The following is an 18,886-nucleotide window of genomic DNA, read 5'->3' as shown; positions in this document are numbered from 1 at the left end:
GCTCGGCGGGGAGTCTGCTTCTCCCTCTCATGCTCTCTGTCTCTCATTCTCTCGGTCTCAAATAAATAAATAAAAAATCTTTAAAAAAAAAAAAAAAAAAGTAGGCTCCACACCCAATAGGGGGCTTGAATTCATGACCCTAAGATCAAGAGTCCCATGCTCTACCGACTGGGCCAGCCGGGCGCCCCAATGCCACTAATTTAAACCTGGGGAATTCAAGTCTGATGGGTTCTACAAAGCCAGTACCGTTGGAATCAGGGAATGGGGACAAACACACGTATATTCTTAGTAAATTAAAACTTTCATGGCCTTACCTTATCATTCTTCATTAGTACAAATAGTCCTTTTATAAAAAGAAGCAAAACATTCAGGTGACTCACAAGTTAGCAACTCAACTGTTGACCACCCAGTGACATGGACATGGAGCAAACTGCTAAGATGACAAGAGTCTGCCAGGGTCATTCATAGTAAAACTTTATTGAAAAGAAAACCCAGCAAAGGTTTTCACCTCTGCAAAGTTCCCCTTGGTTTAAAGTAAAGCACTGCATTTTAAAAAGCAATTATACATAAGTCTTTCCTAGAAAAGTCCTGCTAAAACATGTCTAGCAATTTCACTGATTATATAAAGTAGTACACTTAGTGTAATTTAAACATTCCAACAGGAATCAAATCGTACCAGCAGAACCATTTCTGCATCTATGATATCTATGTACAAACACACATGCAGACTCACACACCTGAAAAGTTCCTCAGGCATAAACATGCGACACTAATGCCTTCTACTTACAATGCCTATGAAACTACATACAGTATATATTAAAGCTCTTCAGAGAATAAAGACATGAGAAGCCTTGGACATTTTTTGTTCATCAATTTGTATCATGGCTTCATGTCTTAGTTTCTGCTTTTGCTTGATCACAAAAGCATATCCTCCTCCTCGTTGATTCTCGAATTCTGTGCCACTGCCATGTCCAGGTGAGGAAATCTAGCTGGAGTCAGAAGATCCAGTCCACGCCTGTTGAAGCCTCCAGCAGCCAGAAAGCAAGCACCATCAGTTTGCTATGGCTGGGGGGCCTTCTGGAAGAAGAGAAGCAAAGAAAGTCTTGAAGACAAGCCAGGCTGTGCTCATAAATGAAGGGCTGGTCTGCTCGTCGTCCAGTACATCCCTGTCTGGAGGAAGGCGGTTGGGGTCTTCAACTTCAGGATCAGGGCCTTCCTACAATTAATGAAGCACAATGAGAAAACCATTAGGAAATAATGTCAGGAAAGGGCACAGTAAATCCCTGGCCCCATATTTAAAGCAACCAGGCAGACAGGACCACAGGAAATGGTCTCCTCGGCTGGATGTTGAGTTCTCAGGCCTCACAGCATAACTGCTGGTGACCTTCTCACAGTTTTGAAAATCCCTGGCAATAAGTATTAGAACAAAAGAAGTAACCAGATCTTTATTGTTAAACTCATGAATTAAGTTAATCACTTCATTAAATATGGATATTCTGATTTTGGCAGTGTTCCGAGTTAAGAAACTAAAAATGGAAACCCAGAGTTCTAAAAACAGATACTAGGGTGACAATTTATATTATAAAAGAATATCCTTTGGGATTATGGATTAAACTGCTCTATAAATCTAGGGAAATTCTCCAGGAAATCCATTCTGGAAGTGAGACATGCTTATATTCTTTATCTTTAATTAGAATAACTATCCATTAGCAGTTTCCATGGTATAACACATGGTTATAGACCTCTGAATGCTCAAAATAGTTTAAAAAAAACATTATTCACATTTGCCAAGATGCAAATTGCCACAGGACTAAAATACCTGATGGATTTTATGGCATACTCAATGTTTTTTTAAAAATAGCTACTGCTGGGGCGCCTGGGTGACTCAGTCGTTAAGCGTCTGCCTTCGGCTGGGGTCATGATCCTGGAGTCCTGGGATCGAGCCCCGCATCGGGCTCCCTGCTCGTGGGAAGCCTGCTTCTCCCTCTCCCACTCCCCCAGCTTGTGTTTCCTCTCTCGCTGTCTCTCTGTCAAATAAATAAATAAAATCTTTAAAAATAAATAAATAGGGCGCCTGGGTGGCTCAGTTGGTTAAGCGACTGCCTTCGGCTCAGGTCATGATCCTGGAGTCCCGGGATCGAGTCCCACATCGGGCTCCCTGCTGAGCAGGGGGTCTGCTTCTCCTTCTGACCCTCTTCCCTCTTGTGCTCTCTCTCATTCTCTCTCTCAAATAAATAAAATCTTTAAAATAAATAAATAAATAAATAAAAATAGCTACTGCTAGGGGTGCCTGGGTGGGCTCAGTCATGGTTTCTGCTCAGGTCATGATCTCAGGGTCACGGGATCGAGCCCTGTGTTGGGCTCCGCACTCGGTGCAGGGAGTCTGCTTGAGATTCTCTCTATCCCTCTCTCTCTTCTCCCCCACCCCACCCACCTGCTTGCACGCACGCATGGTCTTGCTCTCTCCCAAAATAAATAAATCTTAAAAAAAAAAAAAAAAAAGCCACTGCTCTAAGAACAAATTTGAAAAAATCTTGAAACTTCAGCCTAATGAAATGGTAAACTATGAGGCTAAGTATCTAAATGTTAAGGATTTGAGAGCCTGGCATTTCACACGAAGCTTGCTGGCCCCCCCTGGGAGCTCCTTACCTGTAAGTTATTGTTGGGGTCCTGATTTATAGCTTCATGAGGAGGACCATCGTTTGGGAAGTTCTGAACCGGCCTCTGCCTAAATGGAAACCACCCAACGTGATGCCTTCAAAGGAAGCACATAAAAGTTCATCTTAGCAAATCACAGTGAACTTTGTTCAAGAATTTAAGGCTCTTCTTGATTAGATAGGGTCCCCCTTGCTCTCCTCCTCTAATCACAGCAATGCTCTGATTAGAAGCTCACAGCCAGGCCCATCTGCAGAGACTTTCTACCACACCATCTCCTAGACTTCCTCACTGGCCTGTCAGCTTCTTCAAGGTCACTATGGGGACTATGTTTTATTCAGCACTGTGTGCCCACCAACATTAACAGCACCCTGCACACAGAAAGTACTCTTGCTGATCCTGAACTAAACTTTACACCTGCAAACCTGAGCAGGGGGTCGGGGAGGGATAAACACACACATGCACACAGAGCTGGGGTTAGAATATGTAATAACCTACATAATAATAAGACCTAAATTTGGTCACAAATATAGGATTCTAGAGACTAAAAAACTTAAAAAATTGACTAATATTTTATTTGGAAAATCCAACTAAATACAAGTCTTATAGCAAATATGACAAAATATTAACAATGATTAATTCTGGATATAAGAGTAATTGTTTTATTATTCAAATATTGCTCTCTTAAGATTTTTAAAACTAAAGAATCCATTTTCACTCCATAGGAAAAATTTGTCAGTTCTGACCACAAACAAGGACATATCACTTTAGGCTAGGGTTTCTCACCTTTGGCACTACTGACATATTGGGCTGGATATTTACTGTGCGGCTGTCCTGTGCTTTGTAGGATGCTTAGCAGCACCTCTGGCCTCTACCTACTAGATGCCAGTAGGACCACCCCTCTAGTTGTGACAGTCAAAAGTGTCACACCCTAGGAGTACAAAATCATCCTGGTTGAGAACCACTACTCTGAGCCGTGGATAAAGCCAAACGTCAGGTCTGTCAAGGTTCCCTGGCCCTTTAGAGCTTTGCTGCCGTCAGTGCCTGACCTCTAATCCTGCAAGGCAGCAACTACAGCTTGATAAAGATAAACTTGTTTTTATTCAAAACAAATACAATTTTCCCTTTCATGCTTTAGAATGGCCATATTATTGTGGTTCATGAGCCTGGCAGGTCCCTTATCTAGAAGAAAACAGAATGTCCTTCTTGCATTAACATACGATTAATGTGTTCTCAGCAGTGCCCAACCAAACTGTCAGTTCCTTGCACTGAAGGTGCCAGAATAATATGCTGTTTAAATACACTTCCATAGGGATGCCTGGGTGGCTCAGTCAGTCAAGTGTCCAACTCTTGATTTTGTCTCAGGTTATGATCTCAGGATCGTGAGAGCGAGCCCCGCATCGGGCTCTGCACTGGGCATGGAGCCTGCTTAAGATTCTCTCTCTCCCCTTCTGCCCCTCCCCTGCTCGCACTCTTAATAAAATCTTAAAAACAGAAACACACTTTCATAAATAATGACTGAGACTGCTCAAAAAAAGAGAAAAATCTGTACTTGGTTTGAGCCCCCATGCAGCATTAATTTGTAATAAAGGGAAAGAAGGAAAGCGAAATCATCTGCTTACAGGTACATAACGATGGTGGCCCCCATGACCATAAGGAACCTGCTCAGGGAGGAGTAGAAGTAGAGGATACTGAGAAAAACGGAAAATGTGGCTGCTGAATAGGTCCAATCCAACCAATCTCGATTTATTTCATCATCTTCTTCCACAATAGGGCCACCTTGTGCATTCATCCGCAAATTTTGATTGGCCCCAGGATTAACCACCACTGGAGGAGCAGCATTCTGATTGGCTGGCTGGTTCTCTGCTGGAAACTGGTTGTGAATAGGGGCTGGAGCAGGTGCAGAGACCACAGGTAGCTCTTGTGCACTTGGTGAGGGAACAAAAGCCCCCGATGCAGCAGTGGCCGCTAAACTAAAATAAAATCAACAGAGGCAGATACTGTTGAGAGCAAAGCACTGTGAAGACTGTGCTTCTCATAGCCTTATTTACACAGGGTCTTTTACTGTTAAGAATTATAAGTAGGTACATGAAAAATTTGACTTTTCTTTAACTTAGTGAATAATTTCTTTACTAACAGTTGAATCTATAAATGCCTTTTCTGCTCCTGAGAGCGCCACATGGTAAATTTCATCTGGAGTTGAAAGTATAAAACTATAAAAGTATGGTACAGTAGCAAATTAAACTTTTCACGAAACTAAAGATACCTCGTATTGAAAAGGAAGTAAGTAACTGATTCTGGATGAGTCATCAAACTATGTACAGACACAAGCCCCCCTGAATTAATACACAAATTAGGTAGCAGTTATCACTTACACCCTCCTCCACTCACCGGGCCAGACAGAGCAAGGCTCTGCAGAGACTGATGACTACCCTCATTCCTCCACCCCTCGCCCGGCCGCCCCCAGCAGGACAGGAAAGGACTCACTATTGCATGTAGTACTGCCGTGCGTAGATCTGCTGGAACCAGGAGAGCTGCAGCCAACCATAGGTTGTATAGCCCGAGAAACCAGGCCCCAGGCCTTGGAACACTCGCTGGACAGCTTCAGGCCTATGACAGATTTTTTTAAAAACACTCATTTTGACTTGGTGTCATATGAATAAACGCAAAGGTCTAAATTACAATTAGCACGTCGAAGAGAGAGCAAAGAGAGAGGCTGTGTGACAGCTCACTGGTAGAGGACTGTGTGAGGCCCCCGTGCGACGCGAGCACAGGCAGTGCTGACAGAGCCCTACTCTCAGCAGGTCACTGCCAGGACGTGTAAACCAGCGGGGCCCGTTCAGGCTAGGTGGACCCTCACCCCCAGTCTCCATTTGCTGAGTGTCACTGCAGCTCTAAACCCACCGTTTATCCCTCAAAGAGCAGCCCTAAAAAGCCACATCTCTCTCAAAGCCTTTCATGAAGAAAACTAGCCCCTCCTCCTACTACCCATTTCTCCCCACCCCTAAATCTGAGCTACACGGCGGGGCAGAGTTACGTGTGTATGTGGCATCACTCACGCGTGCTTACTGACCACTTGTGCCCTGTACGGGCTGCTGGGCTGTTACCTCACTGGATCCCCACCAACCTGTGGGGAGGGAGCTTCCCCCTCCACGTCACAGAAGGGAGCCTGAATACAGCTCAGGGAAGACGAGGGATTTTCAGGAAGTCACTGAGCTAGTTAAATAGCAGGGCTGGATTTGAGACCTGTTTGACACCAAACTCCTATTTCTTAAGCAGAGCATATGGGTGTCATCTTTGGCTTTGTGCCCTTTTCAGAGTGAACTCCTTTGGCAGCAATTCACAAAACTAAAAGCATTGTGGAAAAATCAGGAACTGGTTATGTGATCATCTCTGCTGGTTAACTCCCATCCTTAAAATTATATGCACTGGCTACTCAATAAATAGGTGTTGAATACAATCGACAAGTTTTATCAAGGTGAAATTCACATACATATGGGCCACAAATCTCAAGTTGTATGGCTAGAATAAGGGAAGCAGTTTTACGTGTTTCTATCCAATTATCCAATTTATATGCGGACAATCTTTTTCTCTTTTAAGGGCTCAATCTCAAGACCCTGAGATCGAGTCAGACGCTCAACTGCCTGACCCACCCAGGTGCCCCTATGCTGACAGTCTTTTAACCAAATTCCCGAGCCAGAGTGTTTCTAAAATGGTATTCCAATTCAAGTAGGTCTTGGTATAATATTGTTTTTGATCGTTTAAAAATGTTATAGCGCAAGGAAATGAGATGATAACAAAGTGCTTTTGTAGCTCTGATGAGGACAGCATTGTAGATATGCAAGAGAACTCTAAGGTTTTTTTTTTTTTTAAAGATTTTATTTATTTATTTATTTGTGAGAGAGAGAGAGAGAGAGCATGAGATGGGGGAGGGTCAGAGGGAGAAGCAGACTCCCCGCCGAGCAGGGAGCCCGATGCGGGACTCGATCCCGGGACTCCAGGATCATGACCTGAGCCGAAAGCAGTCGCCCAACCAACTGAGCCACCCAGGCGCCCTCTAAGGTTTTACTCAAGTACGTAGAGGTGAACTGACATGATGTCTAGGAGTTACTTAAACATATCAGAAAGGAAAAAGCAAAGGGCGAATAGATGAAACAAGCATGGCGAAACTATGATCATTACTGGGCTCAGGTGATGTCTATGTGAGGTTCATTACACAGTTCCCTCTGCTCTTGTTTGTATTTGAAATTTCCGTTAAGGAAAAAAAAAAAACAACTCATCATTCCTCAAATACCTGACTTTGTCAAAATCAAATATTAATAATAACTACTAGGAAAAGGAAAGCAGGGGAGTTGAGGGGCTACAGAATTTCAACTTGCAGTTAATTATTTTTTTTCTCATAAGAACTTTCATAATAAGATGTTCCAAGAGCTATGAAATCCAAACATTAGAGCATTTAGTCACTCTTGGCTTTTGCTCTAAAGACAAGACCTTTTTTTCCCAGCACCACCAACTCAGTCCTTAGCAGAGCATTTCTTCATCTTTTCACCTTTTGTCACCCATTGTTAAGACAGACAAAGCACAAAACCACTGGCAAAGCAGCTGTGAGATGCTTACACTGGCTGTTTTCTCCGCAGCAGCAGCACTAAGTCCCTATCATGAGGTCAGCACAATGGGAAGCACACCCATGTGGGAAGGGAAATGCCTACATTTTCAACTCATGCATCCCCGTATGTTTATGTGTTCTTAAAAGGCTGTGTATTAAGAAAAGTTAAATACATAACAGATCTTTAAAGTGAAGCCCTTAAAAAGCAAAATTTTGTTCATTTTAAAGTTCTGTGACTATATACTATAAACATACTTTATTCTTAAAATTGATGCAAATGATGCATGTCCGTGTTGTATAAACCTGGTTCTCTATTGTAACACTCACCTTGAGATATTCTCCCATCCAGAGGGAGAAAGGTTCCGAAGAACCTCCCTTTGCCTTAAGCTATCACCCGAGGAATCCCCAGGATACTGTCCCTGATGGAGACCAGCAGGCTGCTCTGTGGATTCAGCAACCTAAGTAAGTGTAAGATGAATATTAGAACAAAGGATCTGATGCAACTGTCTGCAACCAAACTAAAAGGATTCTTTTGCTGTGAATGGCTTATGTCCCTCACCCCGACCTCTGAACTTGACAAAAGTAAACAGATGCAATGTTATGTAAAAAATACTCTGAAATTTGTTCAACCCAATTTCAATATATAGATATTTTAAAAATCCGTATTTTTTCCTCGAGTAGCTATGCTGCAATTTCTTTTTTTTTTTTAAAGATTTTATTTATTTATTTGAGAGAGAGAGAATGAGAGAGAGCACATGAGAGGGCGGAGGGTCGGAGGGAGCAGCAGACTCCCTGCAGAGCAGGGAGCCCGATGTGGGACTCGATCCAGGGACTCCAGGATCATGACCCGAGCCGAAGGCAGTCGCTTAACCAACTGAGCCACCCAGGCGCCCCGCTGTAATTTCATTAAAATCTTCCAATGAAGTTACCATTGATGAGAAAGCATCCTGATAATGTTCTACAAATCTTATGGTGCTAAATTTACTAAATCAAGAAACTAAATCTGACCAACAAGATTTATAAATACAACCTAGCCAGCAACCTAAAGGAAAGAAATTTCCTATCCTACGTTCAGATGTTTCAGGAAATAGAGTCGTAATCCTAATTTAGAGTGTTATCACTACATTAGAATATTATTACTGTATATTCAAATCAACACTGTGAAGTGAAAAATAAATGATTTTGGTTGTCAAACATAAGTCAGTCTTTAGAGATCACGTGATAGAGATGGTGGTCTTTTCCTATCCGATTAAATACATCACAATGAAAATTTCCAAAGGAAATATATTCACTTTTTTTCTGTTCATAAAAATGAGTGATTCCTTAGAAGCAGCTTATTATGTGCTAAATTCAGTAAAAACCCATTTTAGAGTGTCTTGCTGATTTAGTGATCTGGATACACAGCTATTGCAGGTCAAATCATGTCCCGGAAGACAGTGTAATGTAGAACTCTACTTTCCCACTACACACAAATGGCACAGTCTACTACTATAATAGCAGACATGCACTTGTATTGATAAGTTTCTAATTCCTGATTATCACTGGGGAAGAAACAAACTATTACTTGATAAAAAGGCAATAAAATCTCTTTTTTCCAACTCCCTTTATTTCTACCATGAGGGTCTGATTTATAGAGACTGCTATAATCTTGAAAAAGCAGACATACCTTTGCACTGGTTTCTGACATTTTTGAAGGACCCTTCACATTGCACACCAGATGCAAAACATGCCATTTTTCCTGCTAAAAGTAATAAGGAGGTACTTTAGGACCTAAATTCAACCTGGTAAGTGCTTAAAAAACATTCAAAAGTTAATGTGTAAATGATGTACCTTTGGAAGCAAGTCCTTGAGACACTGGTGATCCAACAACAGCTTTCCAGAATAAATTAACCTCTGGTCCTCTGGACACTAGTCATGGAAAGAAAGAGTAGCACAGGTCAGCATTTAGCTCCCACAAGTTCCCAACCACAGAAGAAACTTTTATACAAATAACTCGAACATGGGTGTTTTTTCCTAGAATCACCGGAAAGCATTTTTCCAAAGGTCTCATATACAAAACTCTTCTTTATAAAGTGCTGAACTTTTAATTTCTAACATAAAAATAAATTTAGGATGGCAAATCATCTCCAGTCCACAAAACCTATGGTGACCTACATGACTTTTAAATTCCCAAGGAAATTCCTTTCTGCCATTAAAAACACAAATTGTATGGTCTCAGAGAAAGCTCAGTGCTCCCAAGCAAGGTCAGCCTTCACCAAAATCACCTAGTATTGTCCTAAGATAACACAAAGCAATTCTAAACTAATTCTAAACTCTCAAAGAGACTTTTCCCAACATACAAATGCAGCTACAGAGGAGGTATTCAACCCTGTGAGATTTAGTATCCCTGTTTGAAGGGAGGAAAAGTCTGAAACGGACTTGTCTAAGGTCACCTGCTGCTAAAAAGTCAAGACTCCAACCCCTCTTCTCCTTCCCAGTAATTTCAAACTGCAAGGACTCTCCACACTTTCATACAAATCTCACTTTTAAAATCTATTTTTAATTCCTTTAAAAACCATACTTAAAACGAATAGCCTCAAATGATATATACCAAAGCCGGTACACTAGAGCTCACCAACCAGTGCCGATACAAACAACTATGCAAAATTTGGCATAAAGCTGCTCCTGCCAAGTAGCTGGAGATTATAAAGCAAACTGTTTAAAACAATCAAAACAACAACTGCATCTATTTATCTGCATAAATCAGGAATTTTTGACACTATGCACCTAAAACTACAGAACCAAATTGGATACTTTCTTCACCACTGTTCCGATTGACTTTATAGGTAATGCTATACACATAATTTTATAAAACGCTACTGGAGAGGTGGGGTCCTGCTTTACATTGAAGAGTTCCACACTAGTAAAGGTTTGAAAACCATAGCTGCCTGTGGGTTTCCTTTTAGAGGCCTGACCTGACATGCTGTCTTTACCCAGAAGGCTGATTTGAAAAAAATTATAAAAGACAGACTTCTCAGGTTAGAAACCAAATGATGAGTGCTCTCCAGCCGTGATTTTTAAGTACAAACTTACGCACCTGAGAGGTCTTTTATTTGGGTCTTCGGACTTAATAGGAGTGATGTTTGTCACCCAAGGAAGCCCTTAAGGGAAGCTCTCCTCCAAAACACTGCCTTTTACCAAATGATGCAACTAGCGACTAACCCTATCTGCGTACCTAATAGCCATTCTCAGAGCAACACAGCCACCTACTTTCTTGGAAGCAGCTGGGGTGAAACTATACATAGTCCCAACGGGTATGCTAAAGAATTGAAAACCTGGGGCACCTGGGTGGCTCAGTTGGTTAAACGACTGCCTTCGGCTCAGGTCATGATCCCGGAGTCCCGGGATCGAGTCCCGCATCGGGCTCTCTGCTCAGCAAGGGGTCTGCTTCTCCCTCTGACCCTCTTCCCTCTCGTGCTCTCTCATTCTCTCTCTCAAATAAATAAATAAAATCTTTAAAAAAAAAAAAAGAATTGAAAGCTTATTAGATAAATAAGCAAAATTCAAAAGAATAACTCAGAAGGAAAACTCACTTCTACCTTCCATACTGCACAAATAAGGAGCAAAAGAGCCTGACCCCCGAGCTACTACACACGGCAACTTTACAGATCACAAGGAAGAATTTCACAATCTTTTTCGCCCCGATGTCTCCTCCTGTCTGATGGAGAATTACACTTGTGGGCAGTAAAGCACACTGTGACACTTACATAATATCAGAGTAGAAAGTAAATACAGGAAGGATGCAGCCGCCTCCATCACGTGGTGGGGACGGAGGGCGGTGCTAAGGGTGATGTTGACAGATGTGTCCACCAAAACAAAGCGAGGAAGTCTGTAATTGAGGGGCCAAAGTCTTAAAACCCAGACTCAGGGAGATTCTTTGTGCCTGCTTCCCTTCTAACTCACTCTAGCCAGAAAGCGCGCGGGGCTCCTCCCGGGGACTCGGCGAAGGCTGCGGAGACCCGCGCGGCAGGGAGGGGCCCAGGGCGGAAGGTGGACGGGGAGGGGAAGAGCCACGTCTCGCTCCTGGGTGTGGGACCTTAAGTACACACTCCCTGGGCGCTCCCCGTTTCCCTAGCCACTGGCCTCAGCCGCCTCCGCTCCACACTGAGACGCGGCATTCAGAAAATCCACTTGGCAGCATTTCTGTGTCCTCGCTTCTAGCCAGTGGATGCAATCCTAACGCGAAACGCCTAGCCGCCCTGTCCTTTCGGGGAAACTGAGGCTGGAAGGGTGCAATGACTCACCCAAGGTCAAACTGCTGTCTCAACGGCTTGGCTAAGGCCCGAAGCCAGACCCAGGGGACGGGGCAGTGGTCCGGGAGGTGGGGCTGGGACCACGGGAGGTGAAGTGACAAGGGAAGGCGTCCCGTCGGGAAGGCGGGGCGATGGCGGCCTAGGACTTGGAGGTGACGGTCACTGGGCCGGGCGCGGCGGCGCCTACCGCGTCAGGGCAGGACAAGCCCCCAGCCCTGGGGAAGTGACCTGGTGAGGACCAACCGTCGGGGGGAGGGGCGGCAAAGGGAGAAGCTGGAAGGGAAGGGGAGGCGGACGCGAGGCCGGCCGAGGGGATGACAGCCGGGGCGGGAGGCGCTGGCAGGGGGATTCGGGGGCCCCTCTCACCGGGCGCTCGGGGTAGACGCGGCTCAGATGCGCCTTGAGGCGGCCCACGCTCCAGCTGCGGTCGCCGCTCAGCTCCAAGTCGCGGTGGCGCTGGTTGGGGCTCTTCACCAGGAGCGTGACGGGCTCAGGGTCGGGTTCGGGCTCGACCTCCATGTCGGCTACGCTGTGGGTTCCGCGGCGCTCCGAGATGCCAGGCAGGCGGCGACGCAGCCCCCTACAACCTCCGCAACGACGGTTCACGTCTCTGGAGCGCGCGCGCGCCCCCGCCTCAGACGCCTTTTATAGGCACCTCGCGCCAGGGCTCTGCGGCGAGAACGCTCTGTGGCTGCCTCCCATTGGCTGAGGCGGAGGTCACGGCCCTAACGTGGCCCAATCGGCGCCCGGATCCGTGGGCGGAGGGGCGGGCCGAGCACGTGGTCGCAGGCTGATGCAACCCGTCGGTCGTGCGTCACCCGGAATCCCGGCTGCGGCCCCGGGACCCGGGTTCGGCGGCCATGTTTGGGTGCGCTGCGGCTCGCTGAGGCGCCGAGGCCCTGACGGAACTGGGGTGCGCCCTACCTCGGGTTGTTCCAGCGCCTCGAGGAGGGTCAGGCCGGCAGACCCCCGGCTTGGCGGCTTCTGCAAATTGTGCCCTCACAGAGCAGCTCTCCCCGCCCTTTTTGACCCCAGGCGCCAAGGCGCACTTCCCCTTTCCCTTCCGGGTGGGCGGCCCGGGAAGTCAGGCCCCACAGCCTGCCTTACGGGGGAGGCTTCCCCATGCTTACCCCGACCCCAGCCCAAAGAACAGCTCGGTGGACTCCGTTTGCGAATTCACCCGGAAGGGCGGCCCCCACAGGCCTTAGCAGGGCGGGGAAGAACGGGGCTGATTCCTCCTGGGGCCATCCTGGGGACGGAGCCAAGGACGGAGGCTTCCCACCTGCTGTGGCCACTTCATCTGTGGCCTCAGACGTGAACGTTGCACCCTCAAGTTTGGAGCATCACCTTTATGACTGGCAAACGGGCCACACAGTCCAGCCTAGGCTGGGAGACCCTCGAAAAGGGCCTCGCTTTATAGGATGCTAATACATGCTTCCTTTAAACTGGGGCTGAGACCAGGATGGGAAGGTTCTGAGTTTTCTAAAAGGTGTCTCTGATGTAGACAACCTTCCTCCCTCCCCTCTGTAGGAAAAAAGGTCTTGAAAAACAAAACTGACATTGTGCGGGCCCCATCCTTAGTCCAGTCCTGTTGGGCCATCTGTTTATCCAGGTGTCAGGAGCTTGGCAAGGGCAAGGGCAGGAGGCTGACAGGAGGAGCCTGGTGTGGTTAGTGGGTGTAGTACCACAAACTGGGCGGCTCGCAGGACAGAAATGTACTGTCTCACAGTTCTGGAGGCTAGAAGTCTGCCATCAAGGTGTTGGGCGGGTTTGTTCCTTCTGAGGGCTTTGAGAGAGAACCTGTTCAATGCTACTCCCCTAGCTTCTGGTAGTTTGCCTCAATCTTTGGAGTTCTGAGGTGTGTAGCTGCATTCTTCCATCTCTGCCTTCACAGTAACACAGTGTTCTCCCTGTGTGCAGGCCTTCACATAATTTTCCCTCCATGCATGTCTGTCTCTGTGTGCCAATCCCCCCCAACCTTTAAAAAAAAAAGATTTTTATTTATTAGACAGAGAGAGTGCACAAGTGGGGGGAGGGGCAGAAGGAGAGGTCGAGAGAATCTCAAGCTGACTCCACCCACCCAGCATGGAACCTGAGGAGGGTAGGGGGCTCAATCTCCATGACTTTGAGATCATGACCTGAGCCAAAATCAAGAATGGGATGCCCAACTGACTGAGCCACCAGGGCACCCCCACCCCACCCCACCCCACCCTTTATATAAGGACACCAAGTCATACTGGATTAGGGTCCACCCTACGGACTTCATCCTAGTTTGATCATGTGCAAAGAGCACATTTCCAAATACAGTCAACATTCATAGGTACTGGGAGTCAGGACTTGAACATCCTTTTCCACAATTCAATCCATAACAGTCAGCCTTAATGTAACAGAGAACTAGGGTGACTTCTTTTTCAGCAGCCTTTTTGTTAAGAAGGGAGGTGGGGGGCTTTAGAGATAAATTGTCCCCATGCTCAGATTTCTGTGATTGGTTTTTGTCTGCTGAGGACGGTTCTGTCTATTTTCATCACGTCTGGCTTCACAGGTGTGGGACCCATGCAGTCACACGGAACTCCAGTCTTGGTTTAATGCTCTGCTGTTACCATCCGAAATTCTGAATAAATTTTGAACAAGAAGTTTTGCATTTTCATTTTTCACTAGGTCCTCACAAGTTATGTAGCTGGTCCTGCTTTTCATACAAAGATGGAAGAAAATGACTATGATCTGGTAGTCTTGGAACTAGCTAGAAGCTGACCAGTGGGGCCAGGTCATATAAAATAAGCAGAAGCCTTAAAGGAGGCAGCCAGGCAGGAGATAATGACTTTATTGGGGAATTAAGTATGCCACATGGCATGGTCTCCTCTCACCTGCAGTGACAAGCATCAGGACCCCTTAAGACAGCACATCCACTTCCATCGGTAAGAAAGTAAAGGGGTGTGGTTTTTTTTCCCTTAGGGAAAAGGCAATCTAATTTCCGTGATTCCCTTTTATCTCCCAATAAGAGAGCTCCTTTTAAAGGACCCTGGTGGTTCTGCCTACAGCATATTTAGAAAAACATTAAATTCAAGTCCACAAACATGCCAGGAATAGAAAGATAAACATGGAGTGACCCTATTCTCAGTAATCTTAAAAAGATAATGGGGGGGGTGATAAGACAGTACAAAAATACAGAAATAAAGGACAACCCAAAAGTCTCCCACATTTCTGAAGGACTCTTGATTACACTGAGGGATTTCATAGCGGCAGGAGGAGAAGAGGGGAAGTCAGGGAAAACTTGATGGAAAAGGTGGAATCTGAGCTGGACTTTGAAGGATGCGTGGGATTTGAATAACAATAATAATGTCAGCAATTACTGATTAGGCCCAATAGAATGACTGTGTACAGAATTTGAATGGGCAAGTATTAACTCAGTGGTTAAACTCATGATCCCAGAGCCAGACTGCCTGTTTTCAAACCTAGCTTTTGCCCCTTGAGAGCTACGTGACCTTAGGCAAGTTACTTAACCTCTCTGTACCAAATTTCCTCTTCTGCAAAATAGGAATAATGGTATCTATTTCATAGGGTTGTTGTGAGGTTTACATGATAGGACATGCTGAAGGTCCTGGGACAGATCCAGGCAGGAAGCGCTCAATAAATGTTGGGCATTAGTGTTCAGCAGATTGAAACCAGTCCAGTCCAGTGGTCCCTGAACCTGGCTATGAAACAAAATCACCCAAGGAACTCTTTTTTTTTTTTTTTAAGATTTTATTTATTTATTTGAGAGAGAGAGAGAGAGCACATGAGAGGGGGGAGGGTCAGAGGGAAAAGCAGACTCCCTGCTGAGCAGGGAGCCTGATGCGGGACTCGATCCGGGGACTCCAGGATCATGACCTGAGCCGAAGGCAGTCGCTTATCCAACTGAGCCACCCAGGCGCCCCAAGGAACTCTTTTTTTTTTAAAGTAAAGGTCCCTGGGCACCTGGGTGGCTCAGTTGGTTAAATGTCTGACTCTTGATTTTGGCTCAGATCATGATCTCAGGGTTGTGAGACCGAGCCCCGCATCGGGCTCTGTGCTGGGCATGGAGCCTGCTTGAGATTCTCTCTCTCTCTCTCTCTCTCTCTGCCTCTCACTCTGCCTCCCTCTCTTTAAAATAAATAAATAAATAAATAAAGATTCCCTACAACACCAACACTGAGTATTGGCAGAGATATGGAGCAACTGGAACTTTCATATGTGGCTGATAGGACTATAAAAATGGTACAACCCTTTTGGAAATCGGTCTGGCAGTTTCTCATAGAGTTAAACCCACATTTATGTACAGCCTAGCCACTACCATCACAGGGATTTACCCAAAAGAAATGAAAGACTTGCACAAGAATATTCATGGCAGCTTTATTCATAATAGCACCAAACACTGGGAACGGCCCGTTGTCCGTCCCCAGGAGACTGGATGAGCAAGCTATAGAACATCCATACAGTGGTATACTACTCAGCAATAAAAGAAAGAACAACTACTGATACATGCAGCAGCATGAATGAATCTCAAAACCACAGTGCGTGAAAGAAACAGACAAAAAGAGTACATATTATAAGATTCCATTCATATGAAACTCCAGGATAAGCAAAGTTCATCTCTGGTGACAGAACACAGATTCATGGTTGCCTGGGGATGGGGCCGGCAGAGATTGGCTTGGAAGGGCCACAGGAGTGGTGTGCCTGAGTCAGCTGGTATGACTCACAAAGACCAACTGTGAGCCTCTTCAGTGACAACTCTTTCAGTGACATCATATTGATGGCTCGAAATTGGCCACGCTGGGAATGTTTACACCACACAGATCAGCAAACACTACAAAGCAGAGCGTTTCTTATCCGAGGGAATCAGTTGTTAAACTTTTACCAACGCACCACTAGGCATGAAGAAAACTTCTGGGGTGTTGAAATGTCCTAGCTTGACAGGGTGTGGGTTACACCCGTACAGACATTTGTCAAAACAGATCAAGCTGTTCACTTAGGATTTATGCCTTTCCCTGCTTGCACATTATGCTTCAGCGAAACATGTAAAGGAACAAACAAAAAACGCAGGATGGGTGTCTGGGTCCCATTTTAGGCCTACCAAATGGGGCCTGATGCACCCAAGTTGGTACTGGTTCAAAGGCCATGTTTGGAAACCACAGGTCAAGTTTGACAGTAAGTACAGGGTTTATTTTATTTTTTAAGATTTATTTATTTATTTGACAGAGAGCACAAGCAGGGGGAGTGGCAGGCAGAGGGAGAGGGAGATGCAGGCTCCCCGCTGAGCAGGGAGCCCGATGCGGGGCTCGATCCCAGGACCCTGGGATCATGACCTGAGCCGAAGGCAGATGCTTAACGACTGAGCCACCCAGGCACCCCCAGTACAGGGTTTATTTAAAAAAAAAAAAAAATAGTGATGAGGGGCACCTGGGTGGCTCAGTCATTAAGTGTCTGCCTTCGGCTCAGGTCACGATCTTGGGGTCCTGGGATCAAGCCTCAAATCAGGCTCCCTGCTCAGCAGAGAGACACTCCTCCCTTTCCCTCTGCCCCTCCCCACTGCTTGTGTGTGCGCACACGCTCTCTCTGTCAAATAAATAAAATCTTTTAAAATAAGATAATAGTAATGATAACTTCAGCGAGAGGTAAAACTATAAAGAATTCCTGGGACCCCCTCCGGAAAGACTTTATATGGTCACCCTTGAGAGTTGGCCTTTTTTGTGGGCAGTGGGAAGTTTTCGAGCAGTAGAAGAGACATGATCACAATCTGTGGATCCATATCATCACGGAGGCTGCATTTGAAGGGGAGAGACTTGGGGCCAGAAGACCAACTGGTTCATTCAAGGGGAAATGTCGATGAGCACAAGGATAGACCAAAAAAGGAAATGTGGGAAAAATGGAAAATAAAACATTGCAGAAATAAAGCAGGGCGGGAACGAAGGTGGGCTCATGAGTGGAGCTCATGGTGAACACTGTGGCGTGCTTACCACATGCCACACACATAGCTTTGAGAACCTTGCATGATGCATTCATTTACTCCTCACAGCGACCTTATGAAGTAGGATGCTATCATTATTTCCATTGTACAGCTGGGGAAACTGAAGCATGGCGAGTTTAAAGAACTTGCTTAAGGTCACAGAGCTAGTAACTCTTTGCAATTATTAGTTTTTAATTAACTGTACTGAGGTATAATTTACATATAGTAAAATACACGGATCTCAAGTGTACCATTCAAAGAGTTTTGGCAGGTGTATTTGCCTGTGTAACCCACACCACTGTCAAGATCTAGAACATTCCTGTCATTCCAAAAATGTTCCCTAGTGCCCCTCCCCAGTCAACCTGCTCACCCTCCCCCGCAGTCCTGGTCCCAGGCATCATGGATCGGCTTTCTGCCACTCCCAGTCGGTTGTGCCTGTTCGGTAGCCCATATAAATGAAATCATACAATATGGATTTTGTGTCTTTCGAAAATAGAAATTCAAGCATATCAGAAAAAGAAATACAGTGAGCTAAAGGGAAATCCAGATTCTTCAATGAGATTCCTGGAAATGTGGAAATGAAAAGACTATGGAGATTTTTTTACTTGATCAGAGTAGCACTTCCGTGGTGCTGTCTCTGCCGAGACCTAATTCATCTTTAAATTCTGAGAAAGGGAAAGGGAAGAAGGAGTCAAGATCTGTTTTACTTTACAGTTGGGTTGTGAAGGTCTGGAAGGGGCCTTTGCAAATCCTGAACAGGCAAAAGGTCACGGACCGCGCACATGGTTTATTTTAAACAATCTGGGGTTTAGGCCCTGCTGTACCTCTATACTTTGTTCTTGGAACTCTTATTTTATTGGGATTTTAGAGATGCCCCCAAGGTCCAGCCAGAAACCTTGCCTTTTATGGTCATTTCTGAAGTCCCAATTTGGCCACACCATGCCATCTTCTTTGGCCCAGGAAAAGGACGTCCTGTTTTATACTCATGAAATCCATCCCACCGCAATTCTTGTGCCCATGCTAAGCCCAGCGGGAAGCAGCTTTCTTTCTTCACCAGAAGTAGCCCTTGAGGCAAATCCTCCCTTATGATGTGGCCAGTGATAGGGATGCGTCTTTGCTCGATCAAGGAAAGAGGTATCTCGGACTGTGGTTTGCAAACTTTGAGGAGTGTGACACCCACTTCCTGTTATTTCCAAACCATCCTGCTGATCTCTTAAAAGTGCTTGTTACATACCTTTTTTTTTTTTAAGATTATTTATTTATTTATTTGACAGACAGGACACAGCGCGAGAGGGAACACAAGCAGGGGGCGTGGGAGAGGGAGAAGCAGGCTTCCCGCGGAGCAGGGAGCCCGATGCGGGTCTCGATCCC

General features: G+C 45.6%; 1 protein-coding gene across 2 annotated transcripts; it reads right to left on the bottom strand.

Moving 5' to 3' along the window:
- Nucleotides 1–458: 458 nt before the first annotated feature.
- Nucleotides 459–12,164, bottom strand: HERPUD1 (homocysteine inducible ER protein with ubiquitin like domain 1). Of its 2 annotated transcripts, none has more exons than XM_021705810.1 (8): nt 11,920–12,164; nt 9,092–9,169; nt 8,928–9,002; nt 7,589–7,719; nt 5,143–5,265; nt 4,278–4,628; nt 2,650–2,755; nt 459–1,216 (listed from the first exon to the last, which is right to left on the bottom strand). In XM_021705810.1, the coding sequence occupies exons 1-8, from the start codon at nt 12,070–12,072 to the stop codon at nt 1,052–1,054; spliced, it is 1,182 nt and encodes a 393-aa protein (XP_021561485.1). In that variant the 5' UTR covers nt 12,073–12,164; the 3' UTR covers nt 459–1,051. The 2 variants fall into 2 exon arrangements, with proteins under 2 accessions (XP_021561485.1, XP_021561486.1); XM_021705811.1 differs by having other exon boundaries at nt 8,928–8,999.
- Nucleotides 12,165–18,886: the final 6,722 nt, after the last annotated feature.

This window comes from Neomonachus schauinslandi, chromosome 16, assembly GCF_002201575.2.
Source record: "Neomonachus schauinslandi chromosome 16, ASM220157v2, whole genome shotgun sequence".
Classification (NCBI taxonomy): Eukaryota; Metazoa; Chordata; class Mammalia; order Carnivora; family Phocidae; genus Neomonachus; species Neomonachus schauinslandi.
This window is presented reverse-complemented; position numbering and strand designations above follow the sequence as displayed.

Excerpts from the sequence above, each read along its gene's own strand:
- HERPUD1 (XM_021705810.1), bottom strand. The coding sequence starts at position 12,072 with ATGGAGGTCGAGCCCGAACCCGACCCTGAGCCCGTCACGCTCCTGGTG. Across the intron at positions 4,629-5,142 it reads CGGCAGTACTACATGCAATA|TTTAGCGGCCACTGCTGCAT; the intron begins GTGAGTCCTTTC and ends ATTTTATTTTAG. Across the intron at positions 1,217-2,649 it reads ACCCCAACAATAACTTACAG|GAAGGCCCTGATCCTGAAGT; the intron begins GTAAGGAGCTCC and ends CATTAATTGTAG.